Raw genomic sequence first — 19,085 nt, forward strand, 5'->3', positions numbered from 1 at the left:
AATTACATCAAATGCAGTTTCAAGTGCATCCTTTAACAGATTAAATCTGAAAGGCTTATGGCCTATGCTGCCATTATTTTCACTAGCACTAGATGACCAAGGGAAAAACATTATAATACATATGCAGAGAGATATAAATATGCAAGTGAACTCTTAATGTGAGGAAAGACTCAAATGTGTATTTCACACATAGAGTTGAAGGGATCTTGGCAACCTTTGCCAACATTCACAATTCAGTAACTTCACCCAAACTTCCTGCATTTTCAGTGTGGAAAAATGTTTCTTTCTTCCTTTTTTTTTTTTTTTTTTTTTTTTCTTTTTCTGGATATGTCCAATTACTTTAACAGCACAGTTTCTTGCTCATTCTCATTTTGTTGTTTGTTTTTTTTTTCATCTCTTATTATTAAGAAAAATACTTTTCATATTACTTAACAGTAACTGAAGATTGCCAAAAACTCAACAGCAAGATTTTTTTTTTCCTTATGGAACTGTAACAGTTATCCCACAAGAGGGAACAGCTAATAAATTAATTTTGTTCCCAGCTATAATAAAGATTGTTTAAAGGAATACCTGCTAGAAAGGACACCTGTGTAGAGTGGCATGTAATCCAAGTGCTTTCTGAAAGAATAGTTGTGAGGAACTGCTGTTTGCTGCTTAAAGCAGGATCTCTGTGCACTCTGCCTACAAAAAGCAAAATGTTGGTCTAGTAATTAAAAAGGTGAATTCATGTTGGATTTCACCAGAGGTTGTTAGAAACAAACTTTCTGCTGTTGCTAGAATGATCAAATCCTAAATGGTAAGTGCAAAAACAGACAACCAGAAAAGAATATATAGAACAGCAGCTGAGTTCTTTTCTAACTGACAGGTATTACTACGCTGCAAAACTGTTAAAGAGCTTTTTTTTTCTGGACTTTATCTGATATGTCTGTAGCAATGCCTCACCAATAATGACTGAATTGTATCAACAATTCAGAAAGGACCACTTGAAGCTCTCTGTTTGATAAACTTGGCATTTCTACAACTATAGTATTTATTTCTGCTTTATTGAAATTACAAACTGATGACCAAAATCTTCAGGTTATTATGTTCTTACAGAATATAGAAAGAATTAGAAAGAATATAGAAAATAATTTTATGTCAGTGCATTCAAATATTTACACATCTAATAAAGTAGTCAAAGTGCTTGCTTTGGCTAATAAAAGATTAACGCCTGCAAAAATTGATTGCTTTTTTGGGGGGTGTTGTTTTTTTTTTACAAAAGGAACTAGGTATCCTAGCAGAGTGAAGAGTTACAATAATGTGATTAGTAAGAACTGCTTGGTATAGCCTAGTAACTCATTTAGTAAACTGGGAGTACAAATGCCTTATTCCTGCCTGAGTGGAGAAGGAATAGTGTTGTTAGAACATGATATTTTTAGGGAGGAGTAAGGGCACATTCTTCTCAGAAAGAAAAAAGGAAACATGGGAAGGAAAGCTAAAATTCACTGGAATTACTCCACAAAGTGACTCAAGAACTCTGGCTTACTTGAGATGCTGCAGGAGCAGCAATCCATTCCACATGATAGGCTTGCAGGCTCTCCAGACAGTCTCCAGTAACAGCTGCTTGCCAGAAGACAGGAAAATTATTCTGTTAACATTTTTACTTGGATGTTCCATAGTTGGACTCATACACTGGCAATTTTCCCTATTGCGTATCTGCAGTTAGTCTCAGCTTTGGATGTTGCCTGCTTCTAGCATGGAATTTGCAGCATGGTTGCACACATTTTCATGCTCTGGAACAGTGGAAATCTAGGAAACTCCTGAATGCTGACACCATGCTCTTCCTAGTTTAGCCCTTTGTAATGCCACTGCCTATTTTTTTTTGTACTGCCTGAAAACTGGCTTAATTTTATGGCTGTCTTAGGAACATTTTGTTTTGTGGACCAAAGCAGCATACTTCCAGCATCTACTTCAACAGAATCCACTTTTTATTTTCCACTTCACCATGAGTCTCAATGACTGGCAAGAGGACAGAGAGCAAAAATGGGATCCCAAAAATGCTATCCCATTTATTTGTATTTGATAAATATAGCTGTTTACAAACCCAGGTGGAACTCCCCAGCCTATAAACTTAAGAGATATGAAAGAGTGACTTCTCTTCATAAGATTTGCTTTGAGCATAAAAAGAGTGCATATCCTGCCTTGTCATTTGAGTATATGGCAAGAGTGGTGAGTGGTAGGGAAGAAAATAAGAAAGCACAAGCCAAATAAAAACTGAAAGCAGTAAAACTTTATAATCTTGCTTAGACAATTCCAACTATCACCCCACAGTTCCACAACTTCAAAAAGTTTCTACAAAATAATTATTAGAAAAACATCCTACAACTCTCAGAAGCAAAATGTTTATAGATTGAAAGAGTTTCATTGCAAAGGTAACGACTGGCCTATGACCAATATAACATTCTGGACAAAAGGTGCACTATGTGCCTTATTTTATCTCACCAAAAGCTCCTTCTAGGATGGAGAATAACTAAAAATCATTTGCAACAATCTTCCTCCATAGTCACAATTTGCAATTTGCAAAGACAAATTAGTGATGTTCTCAATAGCAAAAGTCAAATGGTTCTGTTGCTTAGGCACAGAACAAAGTACCAAAAAGAGTAAAAGGATCATTCTGGTTTGTTTGTGCCATTCAAACACTAATTACTTTAATTCCTTGGTCTTAATCACTCCTGGTAAGATAACTTCTGCACAGGTATTTCTAAAGTTTCCATAACAGTCAGTTAAATTACGTGCCAGAACAAAACTGACTAGACAATCTCAGCACTTTTGTTTGTTTACAAAATGAACAGCCACCAGGTTTCTGAAAAACTCATTCAAATGCTTTAAGGGATACTGTAACTTATCTGGAATATCCAGGTCTAAGGCTTAGATCTTAAATGACTTATTGTTGGAATCCTGTATGCTGAGAATTTTAAATGTTCTGTGCTTAAAGGCACAAAACCATAAGAGAACACTGCATTTAACCAGAGGTCGTGGAACAAGCTTTTAAAATTGATTAATAGCACTGGGATTATGGGCTGGTTAGAAGTCTGTAATATCACAGGATGGAAAACTTATGAGTTAGGGATTTTAGAATATATAAATAAATATGAAGCAAGATGGAGGTTTTAGGGCGGAGGCAGGTTGTTCTTCTTTACCTTTTTCTTCTTCATGGATATTGGTGATGTTTTGTGACTGGACAGAAAAATCCACATTGTGGACTTCAGGACATCAGTTACTGGGTTAAAAGGGAAAAAAATCTAGGCGTCCTTTCTTAATTGGATAGTTTAGTTTCTAAAGACCTTGTAACAAGAGTTAGTTAGCCATTTTGTACCTTGCTAATGAAAAAGCTGCCAAACTCACGGTAGTGAGACTGTAACATAGATAAGAAATAATAAACACCTGAGTCCGAACATGAAATACCACCTTAATTCCCGACCTCGAGAAATCAATAACTTATCCAGCATGGAAAAAGAGATAAAGGTGTAGCTGGTAAAATATACTCTAATCTTATTCTAAGTACAGCTCTGACAAGTCAGTTATTGGTTACTTGAAACTAGAAACTTTTCCTGTATTAAAAATTTACATCAGAAGCACAAAATAATGGCTTATGGTGACATGGCGTGTTGCTTAGATAGGCATTTATGTACACGTATGTTTAGGCTGCTGCTCTCAAAATGTATGAATGGTATAGCAATGATGACAGCAGTTGCCAAGTACCTTATATGTAATACTGGCAGGAATCCATTGATACCTCTTAAAAATATCTGTGAATCTTTGTTTCATAGGTCTTATTTTGTCTTTCTACTTTGAAGTTCTTCCTGAAGAAGAACTTCAAAGTAGACAGAAGTCTGAAGTCACAGTTAACCTACATCTGACAATGCAGCAACTCAAAGAAAGAAATGCATGTTAGATCATGTCCCAGCAGAACTGCTAAGAGGAAATACATGCTGACAGATTGGAAAAATATCAGTGTCTCTAGGAAGCTCTGGAAAAGAGGAGAGAATTATGAACTGCTGTAGAACCTATCCACAGTAAAGATTAACAAAACCAGGTGTTCATTGATCTTCTTGCATCCTTGCAAGGAGACTTGAAAGCCCTATACAGGGTAGTTTCATTTTTATGCCAGTGGGGTTTATTTTCCAGATTATCAAGTACGTCATTCAGCCCTCAGCAGTCAACTGTATCGTGTTGAGTTCCCACTGCCAAGTAAACATGAAATCCACTCAGACATCGTAGCTGTGCTAAGGATTGTTTCTGATTCTGCACCAATCGAATATTTGCACCAGGTGGCAAGAGGTGGAAGAACAGGAAATGTGGAGAAATAAAATCAGAGTTACTAATGGTGCTGCCTGAATTTTTTTCTGCATTACATATGTTCCATAAAGAACATTTCACTTTGTCTAACAAATTATTTTGCACTTTGTTCTAGTTTGGCTTATTTAACAATCTCTAAGCTTTAGAATTTCTTCAATTATATTAAAAAAAATTTGTTCATCATCACTTGGTAAAACTAGGCTTCATATTCAGTTCAATAGAATTTTGTGTCTGCTCTTGCTATTTGCAGCTTTAACAGGGTAAACCAGTTTGAGCTATAGGAATTCACAAAAGTCTTCTGAGAGATACAGTTTTAGCTTAAGTAAAATCCACTTGAGTAGAAAATTCCTAAATGGGACTGTTGGGATACTGGGTGTAATCAAAGCTTGTTGAAATCAGTGGGAACTGGAAACATTTTGCAATTGGGAGATCCAGGTTCACAGAAGGCAAATAAAAATAAACATTTATGCCAGTTTTTATGCTTTCTAGAGACAAAAGTAAAATTTTTCTGACCACAGTACTAAGATGACCTGTGTGCCTCATAAACTAATGGCAATCTGGCACCCTGGCAGGATTATGCATTAGTACATTCATCAGAAAATTTAGGGCTTGGATCTTCTCTTAGATGCTGTGACTTGCGAAATTTAACAATACAAATGTTCTACTTGCCATTGTGAGTAGAATGAGCAACCAGTTAAATCCTGAGGGCAGGTCACACCAAATCCATGCAAACTAAAGCTAAATATGTTTATACAAGTGCTGCCCAAGTCAAGCCTTTCTTTAAAACATTGGTATGTATTTTTAGGAGATTAAAGACAATAATGAAGAAATATATTTGCACCACCCTCCAATCTGGCTTGGTCTTCATGTCTCTATGTAGATATTTCCAACACTTTAGGACATATGGTGTTTGAATTGGCAGTATTCCACTGACACTATCTTAAGTTTCATAAAACCATTTCCTTTCATTTTCTAGGCTTCACTTTGAGTATGAGATACCAGAGAGATCAAATTCTAGCCAGAGTAGACAGTATTTTTTTTCCTCTCAATCAATTAACAAGCTTCCAATTCATATGTAGTTCAACACTATATATATTTTAAAAGTAAGCTAATGAAATACCAGAAAATTAGTGCTGAATATATGTTTGGGCATATCCTCCTACCACATTTGACAGGCTTCAGAGCCAGCTGAATATTCTACACCAAAACAAAAAGTAACTGCTGACTACATGATTTGACCAAACTGGTCTAATCTATCATGTTATATTTTTGGCAGGTCTACTGTCTCTTTTGCAATTCTGTTTTTTTTCCTTCTGTTTTCCTCTCTAACTTCCCTGCAATGGGCCTTTCCATACCTATTGGAATTGTCTAAGTTTTATGCATTCCCTTTCTTTGCTAGTGGATATTTGATATAATTGTGCTATTCAACAGAACAACGTCCACATCCTCCTGCATACTTAGGCCAGACTCCACATATGAAACTGGTATCTGTATTATATTTGGAGCACTCAATAAATCCAGTGAGAAGGGGGCGATCATGATGGCAAGACTGTGCTCCAGGTAAGTACATGAGTGTCTGTAACTGCGCTTCTCCTCCTCTGCATTTTCTGCGTGTGCTGTCTCTTCTTCATAACAGCACTCCTGCTTTATCTCTAAGTGCTTATGACTATGGTGGCTTATCTTTCTGGTGGGTCTGTAAACATTCCGACCTGCACAACAGCTTCTCGGCACAAAGCCCGTGACCACCCGCTCCCTTCCTTGGCTGCTGGGGGGAGCGCAGTGGGGCTGCCACCACGGCAGGGGACGGCTGACAGAAAATTATTTCCTAAGGCGGAGTTCTGAATGCGACGGGACGCTCGGAGAGAGCAGGGTGGAGGGGCGCGGAGGATCGCGGAGTGCCGCCCTGCTCCCGCCCCTGCTGCGTCCGTCCCGTCCCGTCCCGTCCCGACCCCGCCCGGCCCCCGGCCCGCGCGTCCTTCGCGGCGCTCGCTGCCGCGCACGGGGCTCGGAAGATGGAGGACTACGGGCGATTCTTGGCGCTGCTGGCCTCTGCGCTGCTGGTCGGCTTCGTGTCGGTCATCCTCTCCCTGGTCTGGGTCTTCCACTACCGCGAGGGGCTGAGCTGGGACGGCAGCCTGGGGGAATTCAACTGGCACCCCGTCCTCATGATCACGGGCTTCGTCTTCATCCAGGGCATCGGTGCGTCGGGGGCCCGGGCGGGCGCGGAGCTGCGGGGGAGCCGGGCCCGCCCGGGGCCGCGGTGGCGCGGGAGGCTCCGGGGCGGCCCGCGGCCGGTAGCGGCTCACAGCGGGAGCAGCACTCGGTCCGCCGCTTGGGGAAGCCGGCACTCCCGGGAAGGGACAAAGAGGCCCTTGTAATAAGCCAAAATTGCTACATACGGGGTTTGGGTTGCTTTGGGGTTTTTTTCTGCGAGCACTTGTTTATCCTGGCCCGTGCACTTTGAGTAATGCCTGCGAGGTGTGTTTTTCCTAGGGAGCTGCAATTTATGAAAGTTGAAAATCGAAATGCGAGAAATGCTGCCCTAGGAAAGTTTCTCTTTTGGCCCTCTTCCATGTCCCAGGAAGAGAAAGAAAAGTTCAGTACCACAGAAGCTTGATTCAGGAGCAGGGTTTTTGCCAGAGAAAATGTAGCATCACAAGCACTATTAAAATGCAGTTCTTCAGGCTAGACTTAGGATAAATTGTTTAGTATATCTTAAATTAATAGTTTATTCTGTTGCTTAAATAACATATAATCATTAAGATACAGGGTTGCTTCTTCTCTTTTTCCTTTTTTTTTTTTTTTTTTTTTCTCTAAGAGTGTATGAACTTTGGATTTCATAGAGTTCAGTTGTGGACTAACATTTTTCCATTACTTCCAGACAGTCAAAAGGCTGGAAGATGCCAAAGGCCTTCTTGTGGCTTCAAGCTGCAAACCAGTATTGAGCAATAACCACATTTTGAAGTTGTTTTACATAATATTGCTCAACAGGAAGTGTAATTTCAGGCTATAAATAAGCAATGGAAACCACCTGTTGACTTCACTAAGATCTATCTACTTAATGTGCTCAACCTATTTTTTTATATATATAAGCATACAACTTTTGAAGAAAATAGGGAGAGGCTTTCTGCAGCTTTTTCCTATGTATTTCTGGTTTTTTTCCTCTGAAACTCAGTTTTTTCCCTGTGTCACAGAGAAAGGGGGATGCCCCAAGCTCCGTATAGGTAAGGATATATGTAAAGTAAATGGACATTTACCATATCTAAGAAACCACACACATACAAGGAATTCACTAATAATACAGCATAATTTAGGGAGGAAGTCCTATTACATAATAGGAAAAGCAAAGTTGGAGACTGAAGGGGTATTGTAGTAAATCAGATGAAATATCAACAGATACCACTGTGAATCTTATTCTAATTTGGCTGATGGAAGTCTGCCACTGAATTCAAAGCAATTTGTATGAGAGTGGGAAATCAGATACCTTTGGGCACATACAAGAAAGATAAGACTTTAAGTAATTGAAAGTAGGAAGGTGTAGCTAAAAAAAGTTGGTAAAATTTGAGTAGAGAAATTAAAATAGTAACTAAACTAATTGTTTCTTGAGTTTATTTGTCTATACAAAGGATGGAAATGTTTTATTGTTGGTCAACAACTCTACGATTTTGCCCTGCACATTTGTAAAAGGACAGACGTCCCATGCCATGTAAAAATATTGCAAGATGACTCTGCCATGTGTAATGTGTTTGTAAATCATAGTTCAAAACAGGAGTAAGGTCTGAGTCAAAAAGCTCAGTCCAGGGTGCCTAGGCTGGCACCTACTTTCTTAAAAGTACTAGAGAAGTTCTGCGTTGAGAAAGCTCTTCATGAGGCTGCTTTACCATGTCATTACCAAACATTCTAATTGTGTGTGTGCTTTTAACCTAGGCTCTTTTAATTTTGACATGAAATTACACATCACATCTGAGTAAGTTTTTAAGAGCTTGTACTCACTGAAAGGTGAATCTTCCTTCTTTCCCCTTTGTTCCCCTCTCCTCCTGCAGATTAGAAAAGCACCAATTATGAGAAAGGCAGGGAGAAGCAGACAGAAGTGGTGATGGGGCAATAAAACTGTGTCTTTTCACAGTGATTAACAAATCTGCTGAAATTGCAATGTGTAAGTTCACACAAAGCCCTCCCAGAAAGATAATTAAACCAAAATGTAAAATCATGCATATGGCCTGGGCTGTGGCATGTAACATGGTAATGAATGTTAACAACTAGCCAAACCATTAGTCGGTTATTACTTCATTTTCTACTGTAATATTTATGGGAAAGAACTTAGAAAATTCAAGGCCCAGAGATCTGAGACTATGTGGACAAGTGACTGGGAGTCTGATAATGCTTTTGGAAGTTAAATCAGCTAGATGACAACAAAAAAATATTATATAAAAATTTTAGCCCAGACTTGATCCTCTGAGATCAAAGACTAAAAACTGAGACAAGGACTTATGCTCATTAAGTTTTCTTCATACAGAGTCCAGTACTGTGCTGCACCATGAATAAATTATTGACAATACTATGGGACATAGAAGGATTTATTTGGAATATCCTCATGGGATGTTGAAACTCATTTTGGGGCCTTTTGACACATTTCTTTACAAAATTAGAAGTCATTATCATTAGTACTAAGTTGATTAATAATAGTCTAATGCAGGGTATTATTGCCAGCTGGCTGAACATGAGCCAGTGTGTGCCCAGGTGGCCAAGAACGCCAAAAGAATCTTGGCCTATATCAGAAATAGTGTGGCCAGCAGAACCAGGGCAGTGATTGTTCCTCCTGTGCCCAGTACTGGTGAGGCACACCTCAAATCTTGTGTCCAGTTCTTGGCCCTTAAGAACAAGATGGACACTGAGGTGCTGGAACAGGTCCAGAGAAGGGCCATGAAGCTGGTGAAGGGTCTGGAGCGTAAGTCTGAAGGGAAGCAGCTGCGGGAGCTGGGGGATTTTAGCCTGCGGAAAAGGAAGCTCAGGGGGACCTTACTGTTCTCTGAAAGGAGGGTGCAAGTGATTGATCTCATCTCCCAAGTAACAAGTGACAGAACAAGAGGAAATGGCCTCCAGTTGCACCAGATAAGGTAAAGATTGGACACTTGCAAAACTTTCTTCACTGAAATGGTGGTCAGGTATTGAAATGACTGCCCAGAAAAGTGATGGAATGAATCACTGTCCCTGGAAGTGTTCAAAAAACATCAGTGTGGTGCTCAGGACATGGTTTAGTGTAGATGTAGCAGTGATACGTTAATGGTCAAACTCAATTATCTGAGAGGTATTTTCCAACTTTAGCCATTCTAGGATTCTAACATTATCATGTAATGTCACTTTGGGGAACTGTTGGAGGTGATAAGCTTGGTGTGCAGAATAATTTCTGTAATAGATTGCTTTAAGACAGTCAAATCATCTTATAAACAAGGTTTCTGTCTTCTTGATTTTGTAGGATTTAGCACTGTTGCATTTTCAAGTAGAAAGCCAACAACCACCTAAGTGCTGTATATATTTAAATGTTCTAAGGAATTCTTTCATTCCAGTATTATATTTTCACACAGTATGTAAAAGCATACATTGATTTAAAATCTGATTGTAGCATGGAAATTTGACTTGTAAACTGTTTTCTTTGTGAATTATTTCATGTAGTCCTGTATTTATTGAAATGCATCCAAGTTAAAAAAAAAGTGTGAACAGAACTTGAAAAGAATTTGTCATTTATTACTACTATTCATCAGAACATAATAGAAATAATATTCTATTTATTTTCCATAATCTATGCTTTTTGCCTAAAATGCAAGGGTATGGAGAAGTAATGAATGAGTGGGGCACATGAGAATCACTTAGGTAATACTTTTCTATTTCTTAATGTTTGGAACAAGATTTTTTTTAAAAACCTACATAAATTATTATTTCTTTGTTTTATTATAGCTAATTATATATAACATTTTCACTGTAATTTCAGAAGCCTTAAATTAGGATGTCATGAATCACTGAGTGGAGCTCAGACTTTGCTCAGGCAAGACATTATAGATGGGGGCATTAATTAGTCTTTATTGGTCAAATTACCAGTTATCCTCATAAATATTTGTCCACTGTTGGCTGAATATACTTATGTGCTGTCACACATCCAGAATTACTATCTAGTTTGTAACCTGATGTACCTGGAGCTTCAGTGATGTAATGTGGCCCATTTGTGTCCCATTTGTGTCCCCTGCGGAAAGCATTTTGGTCATACGACAGACAGGAGACAGTTGTGGTAGGATAGGGGCAGCGGGGATCTTGGAGAAAACTCAGCAACAAGCAGCTCTAGGTTAAGTTATTTTTATGGACCATCTGGAGTTAGAGCAATGGAAATTATTGTTTTGTTCAGACTGAAAAAAACACTGTCTGCTAGATTTATAGATTCAAGTATAGGCAAAACTTCCCTACATTCATCTAACAGTAGTGGAAGACTTGTATTTGTTAAATGCTTTTGTCTCTTAAGTCAGATTATGATTCCCTTATGCTGAAGAACATTTTCCCATTCAAAGTAGTCTTATTGATACCAGTGTAATAGACAGTCATATAAGTATCTATGCAATTAGAGAATAGCATTATCCAAAGTTGCAAAGAGAATAAATACTAGAAAATAATCCTACATGCTTTCTCAACAAGTGATCTTCTCAGTATAAGAATCAGTCTGACTAGTAGCAGTAAAATCAAAATCCTATGCCAAATCCCTGTTAAATAAATTTAATGACTGAGGAAAAGATGACACCACATTATTTACTGTTTGTTTTTTTTTTTTTTAACACTTCCGTTTGTGGGATTTTTTATATAGAGAAGAAATCCCTTTAAGCCTCAGTTGTATTTTCAGAGTATGCTATGCTAAGTGTATGAGAAAAAGCCTTTTAATAGACTTTTTAGAAGACTTAAGGTTGGATGGATTTTGCTGTAATTTACAATGTAACTATGTGAATTATGCATAATTATTAACATTTGAAAGAAATTATAAGGCCTGAAATCTTGTTTCTTTTCTTTCTTCAGCTATTATTGTGTACAGATTGCCTTGGACCTGGAAGTGCAGCAAACTCCTAATGAAGTTCATACATGCTGGATTAAATACCATAGCTATGATTCTTGCAATTGTTTCTATGGTAGCTGTGTTTGAATTCCACAATGCCAAGAACATTCCTAACATGTACAGTCTGCACAGCTGGATTGGGCTGACTGCTGTTATATTTTATTCTCTCCAGGTTAGAATCTAACTATATTTATAAACAGGTTGTCAATTTGAAGAATGTTTTTAGTAATTCAGGGACAATAGGCTCTTCCTAGTAAGTTGTAACTATTGGAACAGCCATTTTACACTCTGATTTGGCAAATTATCATGTAAATGTACAAATACTGGATCACTGACTTTGAAGAAAAATGCATTTTTAAACCTATTTAGTTTATTTGCTGGTATAATGGCCATTAACCTACAATACAGTTACACAGTAGTCTGTTTCTAGGCCCTATTAACTCCTGAACTTATAGCAAGTTACTTGGTTTGTTGGCAGCATAAATATAGTTAGAGCATTTATTAAAAAAGTCTCAAGTAATAGCTTTTCTTTTTTTTTTCAGCTATCATAAATTTAAGTAGTCACTTCTTGGCCTCAAGACTTTTGTTACTCAGCAGAACAAGTGCCTCAGGGAGCAGTAAAGATGCAAAGGATCTGACACCTGAATGAGCTACTACTGGGTAGCCAGTTTTCCTGAATCTGCAGAACTTTGATAGATGTTTGTGGGGCATGCTTTTAACTGCTCATCTTGGCAGAGAATTGGCATTATTGTAATGTAAAATGAGCTAACTTAGTGCGTTTTGCATTTGGCAAAGAAGAGCATGCCCTGAAATTTACAGAATACATACAGATGCTTCTGCACATACATTCTGAACTCTCTGAATTTTGTTATTACACTATGGAAATTTATTTTGTTCCTTCAAATATTTTTTTTCCAAAATACTAAAAAGATTTAATTATCTATGATCAAGCACAGAAAAGCCTCAGCTAAGGGATTTGGGTTCTGGACTTTATTCTTCAGTGCTCAGGCCAAGGGGTACAAGAAACAGTGCTGAAATAGTGTTTTAACATTTAGAAAAAAAGAAAGCATATTGCAGCATTGTTGAGTATATTCTCTATAGCTGAACAAATTAATAAGAATGAATATGAATGAATAAGAAAAAACAATGTTAAAATTAAGTTTGTCCTAATAATGCATCTATTTCAAGGAAGTCTGTGTTGCCACTACAGTCATTATTTTTATTAATGGTTAAATGAAGAATTGTGACTAAAATCTGAGTTCTACTTTTCATTTTGCTACTATAAACATGATCAATGGCACTTAATGCTTTGCCTGTAACATCAGAAGATCCTTGGTGTTCCTTCTCCAATCTGGTATGTAAGTCTCCAGTCAGAGACTGATATTTGTTAAGCAACTAAACACTATAAAAAATAGTCATAAAGCAGCATCTTTGTTAACAGAGAAGACACTTTGCTCTTACCAGGGGCATGTCAGTCGTATGCTCACATAATACTCTGCCTACAATGTTGTAACTATGTTGTAATTAAGCCAAATGTAGGTTAATACAGTGCAGCACACTGACATAAATTTAAGAATAGGGCAAAAATGTAAAATGAGACTGTCTCTTGGAAAATTACATCTCTGGAAAGAAGAACTCAAAAATGACATGAAGCTCTAAATTTCTCACAATGCTTGGACAACAGGAAAAAAGATGGCATTAGTGAAACGAATATGAAATACTATGGATTTGTTTAAATTTAAAAGAATGATCAAAAAAATAAAAAACAACAAAGCCAAAGAAATTCTGGAAATGTAATTTGAGAGATGGAAAAGCTATTTTCCACTGAAAAACTTAAAAAACTCCAGCTGTTCAGCAGATATAAGATTAAGAGATTATTTTATTATGGTGTACTAAAAAGCTTCCCAGGGAGAAAATATCAGGCTCTCTAATCCATTATGGGAAGATAAAACAAGGACTGAGTTAAGGTAGGATGAAATACAAATTCATGCACTGTGTCTAATTTAGCAGCAGGGTGAGTAACAGTAAAACAAACTAAAGAAGGGATGCAACCTGACTGGGCAAGCCTGTGGATGCAACATGGGACATGATGAGTTACTTTCCATCACAAAATTAGTGCTAATAGGAGGACTAATGTCCCCTGAATAACTTGGTGCCACCATACATGTCTTCACTCTGTAAATGCCATGTGATCAATATATTGAAAGACCACGCCCCTTCTAAAGATAGGCACTTAAAATTTAACTGAAATTCTAACAAGATAAAATTATTTAATCCACTCAAGTCAGAAGGTTAGGCTATCTTCTGATGTTCCTTTATGTGCAAATGTGGAGCAGGAGCAGAGAACAGGACTTGATGAGACTGTAAAAATGTGGCTCCTCACACCTTTACTATATTAATGAATTAGTGACACTGAAAACTTGTGTTTCCAGTACTTAGTTTGGTTTGGAGTTTTAGCATTATCAGTAAATTTGGACACTGATATTATGTAGGATGATTTATAAAATATTAATGTTTGCTTCCCAAGTGCTGATCTGAAATTTTGCTTTGGTTTTGACAGGAAACACATTCAAAAATAGAAATGCCAGTTATTTTCAAATTTTTACCTGAAGACATCTCGGAATGGAATTTTAATGATTATTCTACTTGAGAAGTGCAGCTTGTTTTCCATCTAGCCCTAACTATGAATGTTTTGGTTATAGCTGTTCTTGGGTTTCGCTGTCTTTCTGCTCCCGTTTGCTCCAGTTCATCTCCGCGTAGCTCTCATGCCAATACACGTTTATTCGGGTCTTACCATCTTTGCAACAGTGATTGCAACAGCTCTCATGGGAATCACAGAAAAGCTTATATTTGCATTGTAAGTATTTCCACGTGTTTATTAAGATTATTAATTGCAAATATACTTCCATTTGCCCAGAATAATAAGCATCCACTAATGGGACACTGTTTTGTTTTGATCTGCCTAGCAGGAGACTCCTGGTTTTAGACCAGGATTGTCTTTAAAACAACATTTCTGACCTCTTCTTTCTTTTTCCCCTTTCAAAGGAAAAGTCCTGCATACAGTGCATCCCCGCCAGAAGCAACTTTGGTCAACTGTCTTGGTCTTTTGCTTGTCATATTTGGTTCACTTATTTTGTGGATGGCAAGCAGGCCCCACTGGAAGCGGCCCCCAGCAGAGAATGCTAAAATTCTGAGGCCCACTGGAGCAACTCCTGATGGCACAGAAGTAGAATCCACACTGACAAAGAGTAGTAATGCAGATAAATCTGATCTGAGGAGTAATACTGAAGCAGCCAGAAAACAAAACATCAAATTTGATGAAGCAGGACAAAGATCAACTATGTAAAGAAAACACACAGAATAAAAGTACTAGTATACCTCCAAATTCCCCCTGGTGATGGTCCTTCTAATGTAGTTATATTGATATGTAAGTAGGTTGGGGGTTCATTTTTACTATGGCTTGCTGAAAGACACTCAAGTTTTCTGCATATGGATTTAAATTCCTGTAAGTCCCAAACATATTTTATTGTTCCATGACCAGACCATGCCTTGTTTAAAAAAGCAAAAGCATGAATGACATCACATAATGGGAAAATCACATAATTGGAAACTGTCTTCTATATCACGTCTTAATTTAATGCTTATATCTCTTATAGTCATGAAAAATTTAACAAGATTCAGACTAAATTTTGCTCTTGAGTGCTTTTGCAAGTTATGAATCAGCCATGAAGTATACCAGACAGAATAATTTAGTTTGTCACACACAAATTTTCTGGTAATGTTCACTTCTTTAAAGTTTGATTTCTCTAGCCGATTAACTCCCTCACCAGCTGCTATGTTCTATGGGGTTTGAGATCATTCCACACTTGACAGAGTTGCTTCATAAAAATGTTTATTCTAAAATTCTTAATTAAAAAAAAAATGTTTGTTAAGTATCTTCATAAAATGTTATATTTCCTTTAGAAACTTCTGGGGGGTTTTGGTCTTTTTTTTTTAAATCAGAATGTATCTTTCAACAAATTCTACCAAATATATTGTATATGGACAATATTTGGCTTTAAATTATGTGCAATTATTACTGTAATCTAAGAAATGTTCAGACATCCAAATGCAGAATTTGTCTTATTTGAAAAGCTATAGAAACCCACTTAGAAAAATGTGTCACTTAAAGTAAGTCTTCTTTTTATCCCAGAAGGCAGCATTTTAGTATCTTTATTTGATTGCACAGTTCAAATGATTTATGGTACTAGACTAGAAATTAGGAGGTTAGAAACCAGAAAAATCTGCTATCAGTCTCACAAAAAATACCTTCAAGTGAGAAATACATTCCCAACACACAGGTGAGCATTGCTCTTTTAATGAAATGCTACTTATTAACTGGAAGCCAGTTTTAGTATCTCCATACTGACATCAAAAGCATTATTATCATAGGCGTGAAGACATGCTTTAGTCTGTAAGCAATCTATACAAACTCTGTGACTTCTTAATTTGAAATTACAATTTTAAATAAGGCAATTTTCTCTAAATAATGAAGAGTCCCTACTGGCACTTTACTTTTACAGCTCTTTCTAGTAATTGAAGTATTAATGTATTATGCTCATTCATTAATTTCACAATACAAACAATATTTATACTTTCACTACTATGGAAGAATAATTATAGTAGATTATTTGGATTGCACAGATCCAAAATAATGAGCCATTCTATTATTATCTCTTGTAAAAGCTGCAGAGCCCACTACAAATACAAATTTGCCACTGTTCATGTCAGAATATAGATAGTTTCAGACAGCAAATAATTTCCTATTTTTTAAATACTACATACATTTTAATCTACTCCAGCTTTAAAAAACATTTTAATACTTTACCCTTCAACATTTTTGTAGTTCATTGTGTGTTAGTACAAACTATTTTGGACATGAGTTATTTTGGGTTTTCTCTGAAAAGAAGTACCTCAAGTCCTGTTATTCGATTTGTAATCATATTTTATTATTTGGTGATTGCAGTATAGAAAACTAGCATAATAAAATATTTTAAAAACTTTTCTGCTGTACGATTTGGTACTCAAGGACCAGAGTTCTGTTTTCACTTGTAGGTTTGTGGATGACTGGAACCAAGCTCACACTGGTGTATTTTTCCACTGCAGAAAATACCTGCTTTTAATGTGGAATTCAGGTATGACAGAAGGAACACTAACCTAAACTACAGAACTATTGTGTGAGCACTCCTCCAGTCCCACTATGTGCAATGAATCAAACAGTGAAGCATGACAGGGGAAGTGAATAAACAAGCTCACTTGCAGTAATACACTATGCAGCTTTCTATACCACACTCACACAGGCAACAGCATTTTAAATTGTTATGTACTTGCCTGTTACTGTGTCTCATCCACCTATGAAAATGAGCTCACTCAATCCTTGCATAGTACTAGGTCACATAATAAAAGCATCTGTTTGTATGGAAGGTAGTCAGTTGCCTAGGGATTGTTCTGGAAGAAAAGTAACTGTACAGTGTACTGGAAGAAACACAGAATCTATTACTTCTTTTGTTACAGCACTGAGTTGAATGTATTGAAATGAACAGCTTTTAGGTGGTTGGTTCTATATGCTGTTAAATAACCAGCATGCCTTCTGGCTTCCATTGTATTCCATGTATTGTTCAAGGAAAATGCTGCTTGAAAAAAGAATGGTGGCATTTGTTTACTTCTCTATTCTCATGAAGTGCAAGGTACAAGTAACACCAAGGTTCAAACCCCTATGGGCCATTTGCTTAAGGGTTGGACTCGATGATCCTTCTGGGTCCCTTCCAATTCTGACCATTCTGTGATTCTGTGAGATAAAACTAACTGAAAATCAAGGATTAGAAGCCTTTTGAGGGGGAGCTCCCAGAACATAATTTTGGTTTTCAACTTAGAGGTTAAGCATGATAGTAGAAACTTAGCGGAAACTGGAATATTCCATTTGGGGAATTTATAATCAGTGATAACTCATGAACTGTGGGATTATGGCTGCTGATCTTTGGAAGGTCCCCATGAGATGCAGTAGCTGTGAGCTCCTAAACCTTGATCAACCTTGGTGTATGCAATTTAAAACTGACAAAACATACTATAGACTTCTGACTTAACTCTAAATTGATTAAAAAGGCCTCTAAGTATTCTTGCAAAAAAATGAGGCTAGTTCAATGCTAAATAAAAATGCACAGGTGTTCGCAGAGTCATAGTCCTAAACCTGCTCCTCAAAGTGGCCTTCCATTAACTTTTCTTTCATGCAAATTTTCTTACCTGTATTTATGAGTAAATACATAAATACAGTAGCAACATAAGAAATGAAAAATGTGTATGGAGGTATGGAAGGTAGAACTCTAGCTTTTTAATAGGTATTTTTCCCCATGTTTGGAAATCATCTACATAGTTGTTTTTACAGGAAAATTATTGTAGAGCTTACATTCCAGGTTTGGATTCCTATAAAAAACCAGGAAGTTACAAAACCTAACATTGAAAGTGCTATCTTCTTAAGATGCCTGGGGAAAAAAAATACTATATTTACATGCTGTCATACAGTATTATGCACAGAAGCAGAAGACTGTTTTTTCCAACATTAAGGAACTGAGAAATGATGGTGCAAATTAGATTCTAAAATTGAATGTAATTACATGTGTGCTTCTTACTACAGATAACCAAGAATATTGCATATGATAATGTAAATATGGATTGCTTGTTTACATGGATATTTTATTGAGTGACTAAGATATTGCCAAATATTTTCTATTTCAGATGTTTCTTTCTTTTGCTTTTATTTCAGAAAATTTCTTCCTCTGTTTTTAACTGTTCACAAGAACCTAGAAACTTATTTTATTATCCAAAGTACTTATTTGTAGATGAGAGCAAATATTTAATTATAATGTCTGTTTTCCTTATTCTTTTTTATATATTAATAAAAGTGATTTTTTGAGCTTGTGATACTACTGAGTACAGATTTTTATTATGGTACTAAAATATAACTTTCTAAATTGGGATAAAGACTGAATTATTCATAAATTACTTTTTGAAAACAGGAGGACAGTTGTACAAAATTTCTTAAATATGTCTTAATTTCAACTATTTATGATGAGCGTTATGATGACATTTATGTACTTTGTAGTCTTAGGAACATAGTACTTAATGGAAAGTGAAAGAATTCACTGTATAAACAATTCATATTTCACCTTCTGATCATAACATAAATTCCTCACAGAAGTTGTTAGAGGCAGGTGAAAAACAAACCAAAATTATCCTGTCATGAGAATGTGATTGCCAATATGGGAAGATCAAGGATTCTGATATATAATGGTAACATAATGCACTAACATAATGCACTGTAAGACTGAAATACCCTCAGTTAAGTAACAGCCAGACTAAGAACAAACTCTGTGGAATCTTACCCAATTCAACATCTGCATATGAAGTCACTCATAAATTGGTTAATTATCATAAAATGCTATAAAAGCAAAATCATCTATATGAACATACTGGTAACAACTAAGTATTAAGGTATTCTTGAGTTTAATAAGCTTAATTGGAAATTCTCCTGGAAGTATAAAGCATAAATTATTTGTGAATACCATATAGCTGTTGGCTAAAATTTTCCAACATTTTCATCATCATGAAATAATAAAAAGTA

General features: G+C 36.6%; 2 protein-coding genes across 2 annotated transcripts in view; one reads left to right on the forward strand and one right to left on the reverse strand.

The window, feature by feature from the left end:
* The window catches only part of METTL8 (methyltransferase 8, tRNA N3-cytidine), an 81,325-nt gene extending 72,965 nt beyond the window's left edge, over window positions 1-8,360 (reverse strand). The window contains exon 1 of the mRNA XM_085584450.1: window positions 8,332-8,360. The gene's annotated coding sequence lies outside the window, so the exon portion shown is untranslated. The remainder of the gene's footprint in view (window positions 1-8,331) is intronic.
* CYBRD1 (cytochrome b reductase 1) lies at window positions 6,102-18,385 on the forward strand. Its single transcript, XM_021552372.3, has 4 exons — window positions 6,102-6,537; window positions 11,392-11,600; window positions 14,131-14,285; window positions 14,474-18,385. The coding sequence occupies exons 1-4, from the start codon at window positions 6,351-6,353 to the stop codon at window positions 14,772-14,774; spliced, it is 852 nt and encodes a 283-aa protein (XP_021408047.1). The 5' UTR covers window positions 6,102-6,350; the 3' UTR covers window positions 14,775-18,385.
* Window positions 18,386-19,085: the final 700 nt, after the last annotated feature.

Source organism: Lonchura striata, chromosome 7 (assembly GCF_050655825.1).
Source record: "Lonchura striata isolate lonStrDom1 chromosome 7, ASM5065582v1, whole genome shotgun sequence".
Classification (NCBI taxonomy): Eukaryota; Metazoa; Chordata; class Aves; order Passeriformes; family Estrildidae; genus Lonchura; species Lonchura striata.